Source organism: Neovison vison, chromosome 8 (genome assembly GCF_020171115.1).
Source record: "Neovison vison isolate M4711 chromosome 8, ASM_NN_V1, whole genome shotgun sequence".
NCBI lineage: Eukaryota > Metazoa > Chordata > Mammalia > Carnivora > Mustelidae > Neogale > Neogale vison.
The window spans coordinates 139,578,208-139,598,901 of record NC_058098.1 but is presented as its reverse complement, the minus strand read 5'-3'; the positions used below and the strand labels follow the sequence as shown (position 1 = coordinate 139,598,901).

Sequence of the window (20,694 nt, the reverse complement as noted above, 5' to 3'; positions counted from 1 at the left end):
AATGGGTTTCCAGGCGTCTGGGAGCAAGGGGCTGCACTTCCCTAGCAGAGCGGGCTGACGGGAAGATGGGGGGGCGGGGAAGCAGACTGCATCTCCCCCCTCTTGTCCCCTGGTCAGACCCTGAGGCCGAAGCCCAGAGAGACACGGCAGCATCAGTGTATATACCCTGAAATTAAGTCGGATGAGTCATAAGCAGTTGGTAATAGTCAGCGATTGATGTCCTGTAAAGTCTGTAGCACAGATGGTTCCCCAAGATGGTGTTGGCACTGTGCCTGTTGAGGCTGTGTTCTTGATCGAGGGGCTCCCACTGGCCACCCAAAGGTGTGGTCACCAGCTGCTCCCTGTTTTCCTCTCCCCAGTCTGCCGCCGCTCCCCCACTGCCCACAGCTGCACCTGCACGGAGAACCTCTCGGCCCATCCTTCCTCTCCCGGGTCAGCACGTTTGTACCTGTGCCTGCGTGCCCCCCAGCCCCCTCTTTCCCTGGAGACCCCTCGCCACAGGTGAAGGTGGGCTCACATCCCTCCTGCATCAATCTACCCCATTCCCGGGGCAGGGCTGCTGACCACACCTGTGTGCCCCCACCAGATACTATATTGATGGGAACGCCAGGCGCCTTCTGCTGGAGCTCACCTGCATGTGTAGCTGATTCTCCCACTAAGCTGAGCTCCCCACCTCATGGCCTGGGCTTGCTGGGCCTTTGTCACCCCAGATCTTGGCATCCAGCCGGCACTCGGATGCTGGAATGAACCGCTTCCTCCTTTTCCATGCAGTAGGGTTGCGTTACATTCTTTCTTCCCTCAGCCCATGTTCCCGTCCAGCACCTGACCAGCTCCGATGACTGCGGCGTGTTTCCCCTGGGCAGATGGCGAGGAAGCGTTCGAAGATGCCCATCTACTTTCATAAATTTGAGTTTATAATAGTAACGGTTGTTATCGATAATAATTTGAAATGTAATTCAGGTGCCTGGAGGTGTTTGGAAACCATCGTCCATACCACGTGAATTTCTAGGCACCCGCGCCACACTAGAACTTACATATTTCAACTGTTCCCATTTAAAAGTTTCCCTGAGACATAGTCTTCATTCTCCACTGATAATGTTGTCCCCGTTCATGGAATTTCCCTCCAAATGAGCTTATGAATTACATGAGGAAATTAGTTCCATTACTTTAGGGTCACAACTGGCTTTCAGACCGAAGCAGTGTTATCTAACCCGATAGGCAGCCTCGGTCTCTGGGTTTGGTGCCCGTGACTGTTGGGCACGTTGCAGCAATCCGGAGGGCACAGCTCGTGTTTGCGCAGAGCTGACTGTGTTCCCTGGGCCCGCTGGAGGCCCTTGAGTGTGACCGCCCTGGCTCAGTTCGAGCCCGTCCTGTGCAGCCCGGTTGCTGTGTGTTTTGTCTTCACATTGGACAAGAATCAGAGCAGGAGAGGCTGTTACCATTCAGGGGGACTGGAATAACAGCTGCCGCTCACTGAGTGCCCACTGCCTGCCCGCCGGGCTCTGGGTGTGTGTACCACGTGCACAGAAACCCTTTCCGGCCTCGCTGCACCCCGAGGTGGAGGCCGATAGCCTCGCCAGGAGCAGGGGACAGTCTGCTGATACCCAAGCCACATGGTCAGGACCTGTCTCTAGACCCCGTGCTCCTCACTTTGAGGACACGCTGCCGCCTGCGGGGCTGTCCCGCTGAACATCCGCCTGACCAGCACAGAACCACATTCAGCGGGATCCCACTGAGGAGGAGCCCCTCCTAATTATCCTATAGAAAAATGATTTGAATCGTTATGTTTACTCTGATGCTTGTGGAAGGTTCTTCCTCCAGAATGTACTCCAAATGCTAGAATCTGCTCCCTGTCCGTGAGCATATGCTCCAGAAAGCATTACTTTCTGGAAGGCGGCTCACTCCAGTGGGAGATCATTTTTCTCCTGCAGATGTTGGACTGATGCAGTGAGCTCAAATAATACAACAAATCGTTCCCACGGTCGGTGATAACTGCTTGTAGCTGCTGACCACTTTTTCTTCCAGACGTTTCCATGCACGTTTTGTTAGCTTTCTCTTTAAATTTAATGGCACGGGATGAACATTCTTCTGGGGTCACAGCAAAATGTCTCTGTCCTCTCTTTACTGGCAACATAGAATGACTGATGTCGTTTATGGCCAGGTTCACCCGTGCTCGATGCGACCGTGTGTTCCCGTCCCATGTGTTTTTCCAGCGTGTGCCCACCCGGAGAGGCCCGAGGCCCGGTGCGGCTGTTACAGCCGGTCTGTGTCACGCCAGCCGTGACCCCGAGCTTATGGCCCGTCACGCCAACCACTGCAGACCTCAGCAGACTTGTCAGGAAAGTGACTCTGTCAAGACAGGCCCAGTCGATCTAACTCATCGATGAGCACGGATTTTTGACATTTATTATTTTTTTCCTGATAATAGCAAAGTACGTAAAAAATTCTCCTCGATCCTTTGGAAATTAGACAAATACATGAATAAAGACATAAAATCTCACCATCATCCCATGATGCCGACACCTTCCTTATAAACCTCTGCCACAATTTCTTTTGTCTGCACACATCTAGACCTAAGTACACACTGATAATTGCTTTTAAATCCAACTGGCTGATCCTCATGTTTGTTCGGTAAATGCTTTACGGAGTCTTAGTTTCATTTTATAACATTTAATTACAAGTCACCTGGGCCCCTATAGTCACACTAATGGTGGCAGCCTCGCTGATCCTGACGGCACCCCCCACCCCACCCAGCCCTGCGGAGCCTCCCACTGATGGACTCTCCCCCCGCAGCTCTGCTTTCAAACTGGAGGAGGACGACGCACCCATCAAACGCTGCCCCAAGTGCAAGGTCTACATCGAGCGGGACGAGGGGTGCGCCCAGATGATGTGTAAGAACTGCAAACACGCCTTCTGCTGGTACTGCCTCGAGTCTCTGGACGTGAGTACAGCTCCGAGCTCCGCTTTGCACTTCAGCCTGGGAGGGGGGGAACACACCAGCCATTTCCTAAAGAGCTTCGGGAGTGCGTCTGGGAACAGAAGGAAGGTCGGGTGTTTCTCTGTGCTTATGGAAATGCGGATTCATCAGTGCCGTGATGGGAGGAGTTCCCTGAAACAGAAGGTCAGCTCACGCTTGGGATTCAGCCCAGGTGGATGGGGTCTTCGGGCTGCAGGTTTGGTCTGTGGGGACGGTCTTGGCTCCGCCTGCTGTCACAGAACACCAGAGACTGGGAGCTGAAACAGGACATTTATTGCTCATGCTCCAGAGCTGGGTAGCCCAAGATTAGGATCCGAGCAGATTCGGTTCTTGGCATCGGACCCAGTACCAAGAGAGACAAGGGAAGCTTTCTCTTGGTTTACAGATGGCCACTTTCATGTGGCAGAGAGAGAGATGGGTGTCTCACCCTCATTGTACAAGGGCACTAATCCCGTCATGGGGCATCTGCCCATCTCATTACCTCATTTGAGCCTAATCACCTCCCAAAGATCCCACTTTAGATAGCATCCCAGGGGATGGGACGGTGGGGGGCGGGGCTTGGCTTCAACCTAGGAGTCTGGGGGGATGCAAATGTGTAGTGCACAGCAGAGAGCACAGCAGGGGCTGTCAGTGCACTGGGAAGGGTAAACAGAGGCAGGGGACCGGGAACTGGGGTGGTGGGGACACAGCTGCTCTGCGGACCTTCTGTCACCTTCACGACAGAAAAACACACACTCTGAGCCATCTGGCAGAGTGGAAGTTCCCAACCTCATAGGGCCACCTCGTCGCAAGTGTGCCCTGTGCTGAGTGCTTCCGGAACACTCTGTACCCCAGGATCTCTGCACTTCCTGCTGGGAGTGCCTGGCTCTCCCCTCTTGAAGCACCTGGTTTGTTTTTCTTTGTTTGGTTGGTTGGTTGGTTGTTTTTTTGTTTGTTTGTTTGTTTTTCTGGAGTTTCAAGGCCAGATGCAAAGAACACTTCTTTTCAGTTCCATAGTCTCCTTCCTCACTCCTCTTAGGGAAATGGGCATTTTGCCAAAGTGATGACATTCTGACTTTAGTTTTACAAGAGTTTATTTGTACCTAGGTTTTTGTTTTTGTTTTAAGATTTACTTATTTAGTGTAAAAAGAGAGAGTGCATGCTGTGGGGAGGGGCAGAGGGAGAGAGAGAAAGAATCTTAAGCAGGCTCCATGCTCTGTGTGAACCAGGCACCAGGCTCCATCTCACAACCCTGAGATCATGACCTGAGGCAAAACCTAGAGTCAGACGCTTAACCGACTGCACCACCCAAGTGCCCCTGTACATAGGTTTTTAAAACCACAGTTAAGTAGCAGAGATGGTCATCTGTTAAAATGACTGTGCTTAATGACTGTCAAAGCACATCAAGTCATGTGTCCTATGTATTTATATATGTCTGTCCTGTACAGCAGGACAACTCCGTCCAGTTCTTCCAAAAATAGTATTAAAAATCATTAAGATATAACTGAAATAAAGGAGGGTTGCCACAGATCCCTGCTTTACCTTTCTAGGAATTTGTCCACAGCCTACCCCAGCTTCCCTCCCTCTGTGACATCAAAGCACTTTTCAGGGGAAGTGTCCCTCCTAGGGCCCACATCAGAGCAATCAGCTTAGCTCCTGAGGGCCAAGAAGGGGCCAGCATCTCAGGGCTGCCAAGGTGAAGGAAGAAGTGTTCCTAAAAGTGGGTCAAGTGGAGTAACTTTGAAACTTTGCCTGTTGTCTTCAGGATGGGTCTACAGATTATCAGGAAGAAAGTAAATGCCTGTTTGAGATGGAATCTCAAAGAAGGTCTATAACCTGAAGGCCACCTTTAAAGGTGTTAGCTAGATTGCTTCTTTTGGGTTTGTTTGTTTTGAGAAGTCTGTTTTTCCTTTATTAACTATAAATTACTAAAGCAATAGTAGAACCATGTTTAGCTCAACAAATCTTGGGAAGATAACACCCTTTTGCTATCCTGGAGGCTTCATTATCTTATCCAAGGTCAAGTTTAAGAAATCAGTTTGGCAAGATTAATCTTCTTTATCTTAGATCCAAGCAAGTGTGTTCTGTGACCTTGTGTGGTGGGAAGAGACATCTAGAAGCCTGTCTCAAGCGCTCAGAAGTCCTTAGGGCCTTGAAGTTTTCAGATCTGTGTACTACATATGTATACAGTATATATATGATATAATATATGTGTGTGTGTGTATATATATGGTCTTTCTCTACATTATATATATAGTTTTGTATCATACCATGTTCCAATTTTATGGGGAAAACTGATTTTTAAATTAGGATGTATCATCTAGTGTCTGGTCTGTGATTTGCCACTCCTTATGACTTTTCCTAAAGGGGAGTGGAAGGGAAGTGTCCATTTTACTCTGTGTTGCCCAGTCTCCTTGAAGAGATTTTGGGGGGAAGTATTGGAAACAGGCTGACAGAGCAGGAGGTATAGTTTCGGGCGTGATCACTGCCCTGCGTTGATGAAGCTACAGGAACGGGAGCAGTCTTCACGGAACACAAGGCTGTCGACCCTGCTCTGGTCCCTGGAGAAGCACCCTGTCTGTCTGTCTGTCTGTCTGAGTTCTGAAGCTCCGCCATCCCTACTCTGCCTGAACGAAGGACTCAGGCACCGCCTTGCCCTTTTCCACCGTGAAAGTCATCCATCCCCAAGGCCAAGCGCTTCCTGTTTGTAAACAAAGAGCTGCTGAGAAATGACCCTGTGGCCTTAGAACGCAGATTGTCAGGGAAAGGGAGTCTGCTGTGGAGCGGTTCACCCAGGGCCATCACCATGATTTAAGACAAGTGCGAACGCCTGGCTGGAGGCGGGCTGGGCTTCTAACAGGAACGCCTGTCCCTTGTCTTGCTTGCGCCTGTCCACTCGGCGGGGGGGTCTAGATCCTGTGCTGCTGCTTCCTCCCAGCATATGTGCCTCATTCCCAGGTCTGTGCCTGTCCCGGGTCCTCAAGGGCCCGCCCGTAGCGCTCCCCCACATCCCCTCTGGGATGCCCTCCCAGCAAGGGACCCTCGCACTTTCTTTCTTTCTTCTGTTTTTTCGGGGAGGACCTAGATCATCTTTGTGAGGGTAATTGTTTAGTGCCCACCCTGTGCGATTGGCTCTACACACCCATCGTATTTGATCCGTGCGTTCTTTCTGTGAGAGTGGGAGGTATTTCCTTTCCCAGGGGGAACCCAGGAAGATTTAACAGCCTTTCCCACCGGCACCGGAGGAGTGAGGAATGACCCGCATCCACTCTTTCATCTTTCAGTCTCTGAAAAATACCACAGTTTGGGGTTAGACTAGCGCCGGCCAGAGTTTGACTCAAAAGGCCCGAGGGGATTTATTTTTATCTTTGAAGATCTCTGCGATGGCAGCTTTCTGCTGCGTTGCATTGTTTTTGTTTCCAGCCAGGGGCTTCATGAGACCTCCCTGAACAGTAGTCAGGACAAACAGTCTCCGTACAGAAATACACCTGGATTCCTGGCAGGTCCCGGGGGCTGTTCTGCCCAAGGCCTTTGCCAATATACTTCAAGTCACGAGGAAATCATTTATATTTTGTAAAAAGCGTGTTTGAGTGGAAGGTACCGTGTGAACGCGCTTCCGTTCAGCCCCGGGACTCGGAGCAGCAGCGCCCCCGATCAGGAGGCGCTGGGGTCGCCCGGACACATTTCCAGTTTGTTTTTGAAAACGAATTCAGAAGCTACCTGTTCGCCTACGGTGCGAAACTTTGTGATAGGCAGCCTGGGAGCACAAGACCCAGGCACGGAGAATGCGCTAACCTCAGCGTACGATGATGTCAGCAGAAGGGAAAGGGAACTGAGGATTCAAGGAGGGGCGCCTGGGTGGCTCAGTTAAGCGACTGACTCGTGGCTTCCGCTCAAGGCCGTGATCTCAGGATAGAGCTCAACTGTTGGCCTCTGCACTTAGCGGGGCGTCTGTTGGCGAGCCTCCCTCTCCGTCTGCCCCTCCCCCGACTTACATGCTCTCTAGATAGATAGATAAATAAATAAATAAAATCTTAATTAGAAATTCAAGGAAGCAAGGTCCACAGTGGACAGATGTCAAAAATTGTTTCAGAGACAATGAAGCTCGGGCTGGAAGAGGCTTCCTCTTCATTTATGTCCGGGCTTCCTCCCACCGTCCAAGGGACTCAGGGAAGGGCGGGAGGCAGGTGGTGGCAGGCTGGGCCTTCCAGCCTCCCACAAAGGCTTCCCACTGCGACCCTGGAGAGACCAGTGCTCTGTGATGCACACGGTGCAGCCTGGCCCCAGGAGGAGGCCCTGGACGGTCCACAGACTCCAGGCCGGCGCCGTTCTCCGGAGGCGAGGCAGGTTCGCTGAACACGGTCCCCCAGTCTGGTTCAAGCCAGGCTGATTTTAAGGGCCAGACTCGAGGCTGTATGCGCAGCAGCCCGGGACTCTTGGAAGAGTGACTTCCCTGCCTTCAGTAACACTGGTTCTGGTCGCTTATTTATTCCTTTCTCAGGATGAGGCTGTCTGTTTACGGCGTTGGTTGAGTGAGTAAACAGCCGTCAGCCCCTCCTGGGTACTGTTTATGGAACTGTGTCTTTGTCTGTTTAACGGGAGAGAAAATGGTACTTCCTGTTCAGAGGGCGGGGAGCAGAGGGTTTGGGTAGAAAACCCCATTCCCGCAGGCTCAGCGGGGGCTTGCTCAGGGCTGGGATGCCACGCACAGAGGCGAGCACATAGTTCAGGCTTGTCCTCAGCTGGGGGGCCCAACTCGTAGAGCCTGAGGGCGACCGGAGGTTGGATGGGAGGAGAGAGCTCGGGGGCGTGGGGAGCAGCAGGAACAGGATGTCTCCGTGAGTCAGAACTCACTTCAGACCATTGGAGGGTCCGTAGGTGGCAGGTGGTTGCCGACCCAGTTGTGCTGAGTAATGAGTCTGCTTTCGTGGTCTGAGCTGAAAGGAAGAGGCACTTCACAGGTGACAAGCCCCTCGGTAATGGAGGAGGACGAGCCAGAGATCAAGGGAATCCTCTAATCCAGGGGTAATCCTGCAGGCAGGCGGCAGGAAGATGTGAAGCCGACTTGCTCCCGTGGAATCAAACACAGCCAGGGCCCCCGAGCCGCTCCTGGGGTAGCAGGAGCCTGTGACCTACTTGTTCATAAGCCCCGCATCCCAGAGATGATCTGTCTGCAAAAGCAGGAGGCGGAAATCTGGGGCAGGGCTCCCTCTAGTGCCCACAGCCGCCTCCCTCCGGGGATGCTCCCGGGACCATGAGGACTGAGATCCCACTGGCTGCCCAGCACCGCGGGTATCCTTCCTCAGCCACCCACTCCCTCTCAGACCCCCACTCGCTTTGGAACTAAAGAAAGAAACTCGGCCCTGGCAGGACTCACTCACTGTTCGGAGAGGAACCTGCCATCAGCCCTGATCTCTTTCTCTCTCTCTCGTCTTCACAGGATGATTTCCTCCTGATCCATTACGATAAAGGACCCTGCCGGAATAAGCTGGGCCATTCCAGGGCGTCTGTCATCTGGCATCGGACACAGGTAGGAGATGACTCACCTGGAACTTTGGTCTCCGGGAGAGAGACCCGGTGCGCCAGGGGCTTGGAGACACGCTGTATGGAAAAGCAGAGCTGGTCGGCCTGGGTCCCACCTCACTTTCTTGGTCTAAGATCATGCTTACCATAGCCCTAAGGGTACCGAAGGGTTAGGTGTGCAGGGTACCCCCAAGGTAGCCCTGGCCTGACGTGGCAGTAAGTATGCATTGTGTTTAGCACGTGAGAGCTCCTTAAGGTCAGAATGGCTTCCTCTGACCCACGGCTTTGATGGTGAGCCTCTGGGTGGCTTAATCCTTGCGTGGCCCTTAATGCGGATCTTTCTCTAGTTGCCTTGGGGTAAGCAAGGTAGTCCCAGGAAAGGGGGACAGAGAGAATGGAAAAAGTCGCTCTGGGAGTGTCTAGGCGGTCGGCGGGGTTTCCGCAGGGCCTGTGCATTCATGTTCATTCACACTTGGAACTCGCATTCATTTCCTCCCGCACGCCAGGCCCTCTTCTGGGGCTGGAAATACTCCAGGGGATGAGACCGATGTGTCCCTGTCTTGCGGGACCCACGTTCCGTGCAGGGACAGGGATAACAGGTGCCAGGAGTCATTGGGAGAGGAGATGGGTCGGGAGAGCCTGGCCGGGAAGGGCCGTGGGAAGTGGTGTCCGCGGCGGGGTGCTGAGTGGCCAGCGGCTGTCCTGGCAAAAACGGCTGTACTGGGGAATAGCATAGGAATGCCACTCGGGACAAGCGAGCTACAGCCAAACCATAGGCAGGTCTGGAGAGCAAAGGAGAGCAAGTCCCTTTGATAGAAGAAAGGCAGCCGTAGGGAAGGCTGTTACAAACATCAGAAGTCCTTTGGAATAAGTGGCTTCTCCCTGGCTGAGTTGTGAGCGTCTCTCCGTGGTTGGGCTGCTCCTGGGGGAAGTGGGGAGGAGGAAACCATCCTTCCTCCTGCTGAGGAAGCAAAGGAGTCGCTAAAGTAGTATCCCCCCTGAGGACAGCTGAGGTCTACCTGCTGACCCCCTGATGCCATTTTAAATGAGGTTTCCTTTGGGTAATTTTCACAGTGACAAGGAGGAGCTGGCTGTGGCAGTGGGGGATGGGGCAGAGGGGGAAGTCAGACAGAGAAGGGACAGTCAGGCAGAGGGGGGACAGTCCGAGGGGGGACAGTCAGTCAGGTGGTGGGGGAGACAGGCGGGGGGGCAGATGGGGGGAGACAGGCAGAGGGAACAGGGAGGGTTGGGGGTAGAACCATGGGGTGATGGTCTGGGGGGACAGAGCAGGGGTGAAGCAGAGCAGTCAGAGATGGTATGAGAGGCCAGCGCGCATCTGCCCTCAGGCTCACCGCCCCTGTGTGGCTGGTTGAGGCGGGTGGGGCTGCCCAGGGAGGGGTTGGAAGAGCAGGTCTTGGGGCAGAGGCCCCGGAAGTGCCCTGAAGCACATCTCTACGGCCCGCGTGGTGGAGTTGCTGAGGTGCCCGGCAGGGCTGTCAGGTCCTCCTCCGGCAGCTGCCCCGCAGTGACTCCCCATTTCTAGGGGTGGTGATCGATCACTGTGTGTCATTTGTTGACGTTACAAAGTCCCTGCGCCTTCGCTTTCCCAATTTTAGATGCGAAGTTAGATAAGATTGTTTTAGGAGATTTTTTTTTGGAGAATTTTAGCGTGAGTTCTCGTGATCCTTGTAGGCTGCTCCCCGTATTTTTGTGGGACTAAAAATATCACGTGCCAAGTACATTCTACCTAGAGCCCGGCTGTGAGTTTTCTCACAAGGTGTCCTGCCGTGAGCAGAAGGGTCTGTCACGCAAAAGTTTCGCACAATTCCATTCTGTCCGAGTGACGCCACTTCGTTTATCCGGTGTCACAGAGTCTCTGTGGACACGTGGTCTTGCGAACAGGAGGCAGCAGTCGCAGGGAGGTCTGGGAGGCTCTGGCTGCAGGTGCGAGAGCTGTCCAGCTTGCCGTCCCCCGACCCCGCACAGAGTGCTCAATGGGGGCAGGAGATGCTCACCTGTCTGTGCGTCCTCTGCCCCTCTCCCCCCCTTAGACACCGTCTCTTAGACGCGGTCGCTGTCTCTGGTGCTGGCCCAGGGTCCGGCGTTGGCATCCAGCGTCGGCGTCCAGCGTCAGGGGTGGAGGTCCATGGCCTCCGCCCTAGATCCGTCTCCTCCCAGAGGACTCCGTTACCCCGTGGGCGAGGGTCTGCTCCACACTGGCTCTTCCTTCGCTCCTGAGCAGGGAACCCTCGGGCCGTCCCCCCACGCAGTGAAGGGGGAGCTCCCTTTTAGCCAAAGGATGGCATTTAAGGGCTCCAGCGGATAACCGGGCTCTGGACGCACACCCGTGCCTGGACCTGTGTCCACGAGCACCCGCGGGGCCAGGCTGAAGGGTGGGAGCGTGCCCCAGGCAGCCCATCCTGGACGTCCATGCGGGAGCCCGCCCGAGGGTGTGTCTCGCAGAGCTCCGTGGGACGGGCACAAGCGCTGTCTCTTGTCCTAACCCAGGGTGTCCCGTGCCTTCGGTCTGCAGCAGATCTCGAGACAGCTGCGTTGCTTTCGGGCCATAGACTTTGTGCCAGTGAAACAAGGATGCTGGAGTGGACTATGACAGAGGGTCACCAATGACTTCTTATTCTGTTCATAGGGAGGTGGGACCAGCCCGTGTGACCCCAGTGATGGGGGAGCTCTCCTTGTGCACTCCCGGTCCCTCCTGTGGCCGCATAGCCCCCCTCGGCTCCCAGCTGCCACTAGTTCTCCCCGTGTGCGCGACAGAACATGTATGAGTGGGACTTGGATTCTCCCTTGAGGTCCCCTTCTCCTCCACGTGCCCCCCATTTGGGGACGTGCCTCTCCAGCCTCCGTGTCACTCAGACAAGAAGCCTGGGTGACCCAGACCCCCCCAGTTCCTCCCGGGCTCACGGCCCTGCAGCCAGTGTATCTCCTTTGTGTGCCCTAAACCCCACTCCTGGCCTTGCTCCCTTTCCCGCTTCCCCTCAGGCAGCACCACTGCCCAACCCTCTTGGAAATGCAGTGGTTTGCACGGCCAAGGCCGGCCGTCTGCCCCATGGCTCTCATAGCCCATCTTGCAGGTACCTCATTGTCTGGGTTCCCAGAGCACTCGTGGTGCAGAGTTGGAATGTGGGTGCCCCAGAGTCCTCGGGAGCCTGGATAGGAGTAGAGGGAGTTAAGGAGAGGTTCGTCTAGAGGGTGCGGGCAGCCCATTGGGGGCCCCCAAGAACCAGCACATGGGATCCAAGTCTCCTGGAGAGGGGTGCCATCAGTCCCTGCGTCCGTCCCTGTCATACCTGTGTCAGCCCCCGATCCCACTCCACCCCACCCGGGGGCTTCCCGGATGCTCAGCTTTACCTGACTCTCCTGTAATCCTGTGCTCACTTTGGCAGCACATATACATGTACATATACACGTACACAGATACTCCTCCCAGGGGACTTCCTTTGTTAGGGGCTGAATTAGCCCCCCACCCCCAGAATTCACGTCTTATAGCCCAAAGCCCCAGTGCCTCCGAGCGTAACTGTATCTGGAAGTGGGTCCCTCGGAAAGGGGATGACGTGACCAGGGGGCTGCTGGGTGGGCCTGATCCAGCGTGACCGGTGCCCTTCTGAGAAGATGAGGGCACAGACCAGTGCAAAGGGCCAGCCATGTGCAGAGGGTGCAACTCGCCTCAGACCCCGCGCCCCCAAAGATGGTGAAAAGACAGATGTCTGTGGTGCTTGGTTCTGGTGGCCTGAGCTGATGAGAGCTTTCTAGATGGCCTTCTCTTCTGCACACAGATGGTGGGATGGCTTAATTTGGTTGTTTTCTGCAATCTGTGCTCCCTCCCTGGGAGGCAGTCCCTCGTATGAGCATCTGTGTGCTGATGGTCCTGCAATCTGCTGGCTCCTCCCCGAGCTCGAGACCCATGGACACACCGACTGCCTCATAGATACCTTCACGTGGGGACCCGCCGGTCGCTCTCGCTCAGAACATCCGAGTGGAACTCACCGTTCTTCTCCCATTACGGAGGTCGCATATCTGTCCCCTCGGGCCAAAACTGAGCGCAGCATTCTTGGATCCCTTCGCGTCCTGCTGACTTTGCTTTCTGAACTGTCTTCTGGTCCGAGCCTCTCCTCCCCATCATCCTCCTCCCTTCCACCTGCCTGGCCTGCTGGGAGTCCCGGAAGGGTCTCCTGGCTCCGTCTTCCTTCCTGTGGGCCATCCTCCACAAAGGCCCTGGAACTCACCCGCTCCCTAGTCTCTCAACATGACAAACGGTCAGCTTCCGAGCGGTGACCCTGCACTCCCTGGTTTGGCTCTGCCGGACTCCGCCCCGGTGTCCTGCCTGCACACGTCCGGTTATCTGTGTTCCCTCTGCTCAGCCAGACTGTCTGAGACGCTCTCGTCCGGCCGCCTCAGCACATCTGCACCTGGCTCACGCCGCCTGGAGCTGCGGCCTCCCCAGGGAAGCCCCCTGAGCTTCCCAGCACCTGTTTTCTGCATCTCAAATCTGTGTCTGGGCCGTTTGCACCCCTTTGTCACAACTGGTGTCTTCCTGTCCTCGCACCAGAACCCGTTCTTTCAGAGAACAGAGAGGAGCCTAAGGAGTTTAGAGCAAAAAATATTCACCAGCAGAGGAAAGAGGAGCTATTACCGAAGGCAGGCAGGAGAGAGGTGGGCGCTGTCCCCTGGTGGGCATCGGCGTAGGCTCGGTCACTGCCGGCTCTCGTACCTCCTGGAATCCCTCACCTCAAGCGCACACCCCAGCAGTGCCATGGTTGGTATTTAACTGCTGGCTCCCAGGCAGGGGACTCCCCAGTCTGCAGCGCTGCGTGGTGCAAATACTCCCGCGGTGGCTCTTTCAGGCTGTCTCCGTGCTGTCCCTGCAGGGGAACTGGGATGAGCCATGTGAGTGGCCACAGCCCTGGGTCCCTCACCCCTGTCACCCAGCCTCTGCCGCATCTAGCCCGTGCTGGGCAGGCACTGATGCTGGGGGCACGTGCCCGGCATCAGTGAATTAAAGACGTTCCGCGCATCCACCTCACATGGCTTTGATTTTGGCGTCTTGTCCCCCAGCACCGGAGTGTGGTTTGTAGAACTCTCCGGGGGAGGTGACTCAGAGCCTTCCGGTTTCCCCGCAGCCGGCTCATCTCCTGAACATCCATGACGTGTTACTGTGGGAGACGCAGGGGGCCGCGTGCGGTCAGAGAAGCCCCGCCGGGCCGTGGACGCCCCGAGATCACCAGCACGCGCGGTGCTGAGCTGCAGTGACACCCGCGGAGCCTGGACCCCCGGACCCCCGTGTCTCCTGCAGCGACGGACCCAGCGCCTGACACACGTTTGTGACCCGCTCACTGGCTGGCTGGTTTTGCTTTGCGACATTTGCTCCCTATGTCACTCCTTACCTCTGGCTGTTTTCCTGCTGGCAACATCGGCAAGAGATGGGTGTCCTTGCTTACGAAACGGCAGGCCGAGTAAGAGGCAAGAGAGGGTGAAAGCGAAGGCGTGTTATTGCCCAAGAATGGGAGCGTTTGGTCAAGGATTTTGGTATGCTTGCGGCCGCGAGCTGTGCCCGCGAGCTGGCCGTGCGCTCCAAGTGGTGGGGATGGCGCGAGCGCCCTCGAAATAACCCCTTGCTGGCATTTTCATCTCTTCTGAAGCATTGGTGTGCACATGATTTTAACAAAGCCTGACCTGATTTCACATCCCGTAACCCACCATCAACATTACCTCCAGACAGACGGACGGAGTCCGCAGACGGAAGAGCCGGCTCCTGGCGTGAGCCGTGTGGTTGCAGAAGCATGAGGTGCCTGCAGGACAGTTTCCAGGCGGAGGTCTAAGCGGAGGTGTCCTCTCTTCCACACATCTGGGTGCCCTGGCCTGGTATCCAGCTTCAGAGCCGATAACGGCCCTTAGAGATCTTGTACCTCGAGGGTTTATTTTGTGTTTGAGAGTGATGAGGCACCAACAGGGGAGTCTGGCTTAGAACCGCGTGCCTGGGCAGTCGTGTATGTATCATTGTGAACACTAGGGGGCGGTCTGACTCTGCCCTCAGATGGCCCTTGGGGCTGCCCTCGGCCTGGGGGGGTGTGCCGCCCTGGCCAGAGGCTTTCAAAGAGGAAACACCCAGCTCTTTTGACCAGCCACACTGCCCGACTTCCCTGACAACATGTCTACATTTACTCATCCCTTGGCACAAGCATGCGTTATAAAACAGAGCCAGAACTTGTAACAGTTTAGAAAGCAGTCCTGGGTTCAAACTCTGGAAGTGTCATGGGTCTGCTTCCTCCCTGATGCACTGCGCCTGGGTCTCTCCTGTTCTCCCATCTGGAACGTCCGATCCTAGTCTTTCTGGTCCATCAGCTACCCCTTCCTCTTCGTAATCTCAGTCCTCCCTCCTCTTAGCAAATGTCTGGCCCTTGGGCTCCCTTTATACCTGGAACGTGATGGCAGTGTATTGGCAATCAGTTAAATCTCAGTGTATTTCCAGTGAACTGGGTGCTCCTCTAGGATCCATGGTCTGATGTGTTTCTGTATTTGTAATACCCAGCGCAGTGTCTGGCTCCAGGGAGACTTGTTGGCTAATTAGATATTAAATAGATAGTGGTCTGGGTGCTTAGATAGAAGGAGGGGGGAGGAGAGAGGAAGAAAAAGAAAGGGCAGGAGGAGTGAGGGGCAAGCAGTAAGGGCAGGCAGTATTGGTGGATGGGCGGGTAGGTGAGTGGGTGACTGATGGATGCACGATAGGTAGGAGGTAGGTGGGGGGCGTATGGTTGTATGAGGAGGATGGGGGTGGATGACGTGGGGATGACGTGTGGGTAGACGGCAGGATGGACGGGTGATACGGTTGGGTGGCGGTGTCGAGGAACGGATGGGAGCTTGACGGGATGGATGATACGGATGGGTAGAGGAATGGATGGGGGGGTGGGTAGATGGGTGGATAGGAGGATGATGGGGGATGGATGCATGTGTGGATGGATGGATGGATGGATGGGTGAGATATGGTTGGATGGATGGATGGATGGATGGATGGGTGAGATATGGTTGGATGGATGGATGGATGGATGGGTAGATGATGGATGGATGGATGGGTAGATGATGGATGGATGGATGGATGATGGATGGATGGATGATGAGCGATGGGTGATGCATGGGTGGCTGAGTGGATGGGTGGGTGGCTGAGTGGGTAGATAGCTGTGTGGTTGGGTGAACGGATGTGTGGTAGATGAATAGCAGGTGAGGGATGGCTGGATGATGGGTTCATGGATGGATGGATGATGGATGATGGATGAACGGATAGATGAGTAGACGGGTGGCCGGATAGGCACATAAACGGACAATGGATGGGTAGAGGATGGGTGGGTGGGCGGTTGTGTGGCTTATGCTTCGGCTGTGGAACTTGCAGATGAACCACCTTACCCTCTGCTCCTGTGTTTCCTTCTTGCAGGTCGTGGGCATTTTTGCTGGATTTGGGCTCCTGCTCTTGGTGGCCTCGCCTTTCCTGCTCTTGGCCACTCCATTTGTACTTTGCTGCAAGTGCAAGTGCAGTAAAGGTGACGACGACCCATTACCCACCTAGAGGAAGGCGCGATGCTGGAACAAGACCCTGCCTCTGGGAAGCGTGGCTCTCCCCCACCCCGCCCCACCGTCCCCTCTCACTAAACATCTTTCTTGCCTTATGTGCCCCATTGAGCTTCACAGTGTCACGCTGGATGCCGTGATTTCAGGGACTAATGTCAGAACTTCTGCTGAGGCCCTGGGGGCAATCACCCAGGTGTGGGGAAGGCAGGCTGGCGTGGGGAGGGCACGTCACCACAATCCGTCTCTGCCGACTTGACAAGGGAGGTGCGGCACGGAGCGTACCGGGCGGTTTTCTCCCAGTGGGGATAGACTAGGAGTGTCTGATGGTTGCTTAAGAGACCCTCTCCTGCAATTGGTGTCCGTCTCCTCCTCGGCGTCAAGATGGTGCCATGTTGCTGGGAGAAGAATTCTTTTGAGGATTGCAACTCACTTCAGACAGAATCCGATAATTCTGACTTGAGAAAAGCACTCTGTTTATGACAACTGTTTTTATTACTAATGGCATTTAGTAAAATCCTTTTTTAGAAGGCGTTCTTTTTTTTTTTGTTTGTTTTTTGTTTTTTGTTTTTCCTTCTTCCAACTGAGTAGTGGAAAATCAACAAGGTGCATCTACACCATCCTATGCCTTTCTGGAAATGTGCATTTTAGGAAGATATCGTTAAACGACTTTTCTGGCTCGGCCAATTTTCAGGAGATTTAGAAAGCCTTACGCGCTCTTTGTGTTTTTCTTGAAACTTGTAACGACGTTTCGAACACGACAAGTGGTATACTGTTGTAAACGTGGGTTCCTCTGTTGTTGTTTTTCTTAGAAAATACCAGTGTGTTTAAGAGGAGTATCTTCATCATTACATTTTCCTTTTTTGTTCTTGTTTTCTCTCTCTCTCCTCTCTCCCTCTCCCTCTTTCTCGGGGCTTCTTTCTTCTCATGCAGGTATGAGCAAATACTTTTTAATGTCTTTGGAAACCAAGGGCTTTACTCGGGACTCGCTCTGCTGGGAGTCACAGTGGTTTGGCCGCTCGCCTCCGCCTCCTCGTGTAGACAGCGGGAGGAGAGCAGTGCTATTGGTCCTCACCAGTAGGGCTTCCTGGCAAGACTGGAGGACCCCTGGGAGCTGGGGGAGAAGCTTCCTGATTTTCAATTTTTTTAAATGACTAAGTTACTTTGGAGAAATCTGTGTCTGACACAGCTCCAAGCCCTGTTGCTAACCATTTGCCCCACTGGAAAAAACCTTCCATTTCACTTATTTCGATTAGGAGATCTTACCATTCAGCCCCTCCCGGACTGGGGGTGACTGTTCCCCCAGCAGCGGAATGGGTGGGTCGGTAAGACGCACGCTGCAGCCGTCGATGTTTAAAAGGCGGAGAAACCGTCTTCTTTAGAGAGAGCGGGCTTGAATAGGACGTTCAAAGCCACCTGCACTTTTAAGGAACAAACTGACTGCATTGAACTTGGGACTTCAGAACTAATAGAAAGGCAAATGCAGATTTATTATAGTGGCGCTTTTTAAAACTTCCTAGACATTCCACAAAGGAGGGAAATGGAAACAAAATCAGACCAGTTTGCTCATTGCAAGCACATTTGTAAAATGCAGTGGTTTTCCGGGCGTGTTTGACTTCTATGTTTGTGCGTTGGCCTCGGGTCCCGGTTTGCTTCCCTGTATAGAAGCATCTTCCTTATTTCTTAACATTTGATAGATGAGAAGACACAGTATCCATTCACCCTCCACTTGTAGTGTTTATTATCTTTATGACCTGAAGCCGTTAGGAAACTAGTCCGTGTCAAAATCACATTCAGAACATTCTCCTTACGACCACGGTTGAATTTTTAATTCAGTGACGAAACAAGAACGCACAGAAGATCATCTTTTCAGGGGAGCCTGGGCAGTGATTCTCTGCAGCTCCAACTGTTGCAACAGGGTCTGGTGGTAGATGGCTTTCTGGAGACAGTGGTGTTCCAGGAGTCCTAGGATCGAGTTGGCGGCCGAGACCGGGACCCATGGATGCACTTGTGTAGCCAGACCCTTTCAAACGCCTATCAAAGACAGCAGCAGGCTTGTGGCTCTGTTTCCAGTGTCCACGGGCCAGCCTCGCCCCATCCTGGTCCACCTTTCTTTCCCGTGCCAGCTGCCTCCCACTGTGCGTTCTCCAAGTCCGCCCGTAGTAGCACCCCTCTCCATGGGGGGTAGAACTGGACCCTTTGGAAAGGAGGCGTTCTCTGGGCTGGAGCTCAGATGTCTTAGTGGATCGGGCCTTCCGTGTAGCCTGGAGAAACCCACAAGCAAATCACACTCCTCCATAGCCTCAGCCATCCTCGTGCCTTCCCCTCCAACACGTTTCCCAAACGCATGTTTCAAGCCAGGAGGGGACCACAGAGATGGGGCCGGCCGCAGCCAAAGTCACGCCTGCCTGCTCTGAGTCTTTGCACCAACCTTGCTTCCGTCCGCTTGCTTTGCTTTCATAGTCACACAACTACACTCCTCCGTTCTTAGGAAGATACCAGCAGGACTGCATTGAGGTCTTACGTAAACTTGGATTTCCCCTGCTGACTACTTCACTTTCGGTAGGGAACTCCATCCCCATCGTTCATGGGGATGCAGGCCCGTGTCTTAGATTTTAACCTTACCATCGCTCCCAGGGGAAACTTGGGCGGGGCGGGGGGGTGTCTATGCTTCGTAGGGGGACTGTCCCATGGCAGGGCTTGTCTTAGTTGAAAATTGCATTCGCTTTCACGGATGGTTTCGTGCTGGCCTTCTGAAAGCACATGCATGTTTATTCCTTTGGAGGCCTTGGAACCCTGGAGGGGAGCGAAGACGTTAGACCATGGCTGACTCAACTGGTGTCTGGTTGGGGTCGCTGGAGGGGCAGCTGACCTTAGGTCCTCTGTGTCCCCCTGAGCCGTCATGCTGTCTCAGTGGACGTGCCTGGTCTCTCGGTCCGGCTGTCCATGCACTGTGAAGCCCGGCCCTTGAGCTTTGCATTGGTCGCCAGAGGCCGGTGCCCTCAGAGGAGGAGGCCCCACGGATGGTCATGCAGCAGAGACTGGGTCCGGGTCTGACCATAATCAAATCCTTCAATTGCGCGAGCCGCCATCCAGATACGTTCTTCCTCCCCCTCCAGGAGTTGCCAGAGACTGGGGGAGTCACCTTGTTACACCCTTTAAAAGGGGGACAAAGTCTCTTTATGACATACTATTTTATAAAACCAGTTTAGGAACCAGGCCGATTCCTGATTAGAACACAGGGCCCACGGAGAAAGGGAGTCTCAGCTACGCAAAACTTACTCCAAGATGAGTCTATCTTTTTTGTCTATAATGCAGAGTTAAAAGTTATTTAACCAGTTCGAAGAGGACATTTTTCCCTTGGTGGTCTTTAAAACTTAGTGGGTTGGAAAGAACCAGGGAGGGCTTTTTGTATATTTCTCAGATTTTCATTTATTAATAAATACCCCTGTATATAAATATAAATATATATATGTAAATCACAGTAAAATCATCAAGGGAAAACATTTTGCATGTATAAAGCTTCATGAAGGTCTCTTTAAAAAAATACCAAAGCTTGTTTGTTCCTTCTAATTACTCTAAGCCCTTTTGAAAATACATGACATGAAGAGATTCTGGCTGGTGTTGCCAAAATAGCCAAATGGAAGGAAGGGCCTGCACTCAGATATAGTTGCTAAAGCATCAGTCCCAGGAGAGCTCCGTCCTTCCTCTGGTCTGTGTACTCCTGTCTTCCACACTTCGGGAGCCCTCGGCGAGGGCAAGGCGCCTGCCACACGCCCAGCCTTTCCTTCATTCTTTGCTCACTTTACCATGGGTGTATTTTAATCTTGTATAAACCTATGCATGAACGGGTCACGCACATGTATACAGTACATATTTGACGAGCGGTGGTAAAACACAAAAGTTCGGTTTGTGTTTTTTGAAACGTCAGTCCACTCTGTGCCACTAACACTGTGATGTATAAAAGAACTGTTTGAATGCCTTTTAATGTTGTGTTTTGTACTTTGGAATCCCATGGAAAAGTTTGATTTGTAATTTCAATACATATTTTAAATGTATTGTGTCTTATGTAGTTTGTCCCCCTTTAGAAGGGATTTCTTTTTAAAAGAGATTTTGGCTGGAATACAGGTTACTTTCGTAAATCCTGTCTGGCTCCATCTTTTGCATGTTCTTGGTTGATGCCTGGCCTGGGGGGTTGATAATACGATGATTGGAGGGGACAGGAGCGGAAGGGGCCATGGGAGAGGGATCTCCCATCACCGGCAGAAACACGTTTCTGTTCTGAGGTTTCCTCTTCTGGGAGTGTTCTCAACTCTTGGTGCCAGATGGATCTGAGTGGCTGGGGAAGGGGCATGCGTCCTCCTTTCCTCCCCGTGGTGTCAGCCTGGTAACATGGCATCGGAAAGCATCTCTACCCTGGCTGCCTCCCAGTCCAAGACAAGTACTTACAACCCTATCAGAGTTGATGGGCACGTCATGACGACCAGTGGGCATCCTTTTACTACTGGGGGAACGAAGAACAGACACTGATGCTGTTTGCTTTCCTAGTAATTCTGATAACTCACCTTCTTTTTCATTCCTTCGTTTAGACTTCATGGGAGAATATATACCTTATTCATTAGCAGGAAGCTGCAGGCTGG

General features: G+C 53.5%; 1 protein-coding gene across 2 annotated transcripts in view; it reads left to right on the top strand.

Annotated features, from left to right (window-relative positions):
* Nucleotides 1-20,112, top strand: part of RNF144A (ring finger protein 144A) — an 85,375-nt gene extending 65,263 nt beyond the window's left edge. For both annotated transcript variants that reach the window (XM_044262129.1, XM_044262128.1), the window contains exons 6-8: nucleotides 2,794-2,941; nucleotides 8,397-8,486; nucleotides 15,924-20,112. In XM_044262129.1, coding sequence (XP_044118064.1) covers nucleotides 2,794-2,941; nucleotides 8,397-8,486; nucleotides 15,924-16,055 — 370 coding nt within the window. In that variant the 3' untranslated portion in view covers nucleotides 16,056-20,112. The remainder of the gene's footprint in view (nucleotides 1-2,793; nucleotides 2,942-8,396; nucleotides 8,487-15,923) is intronic.
* The last annotated feature ends 582 nt before the right edge of the window (nucleotides 20,113-20,694 follow it).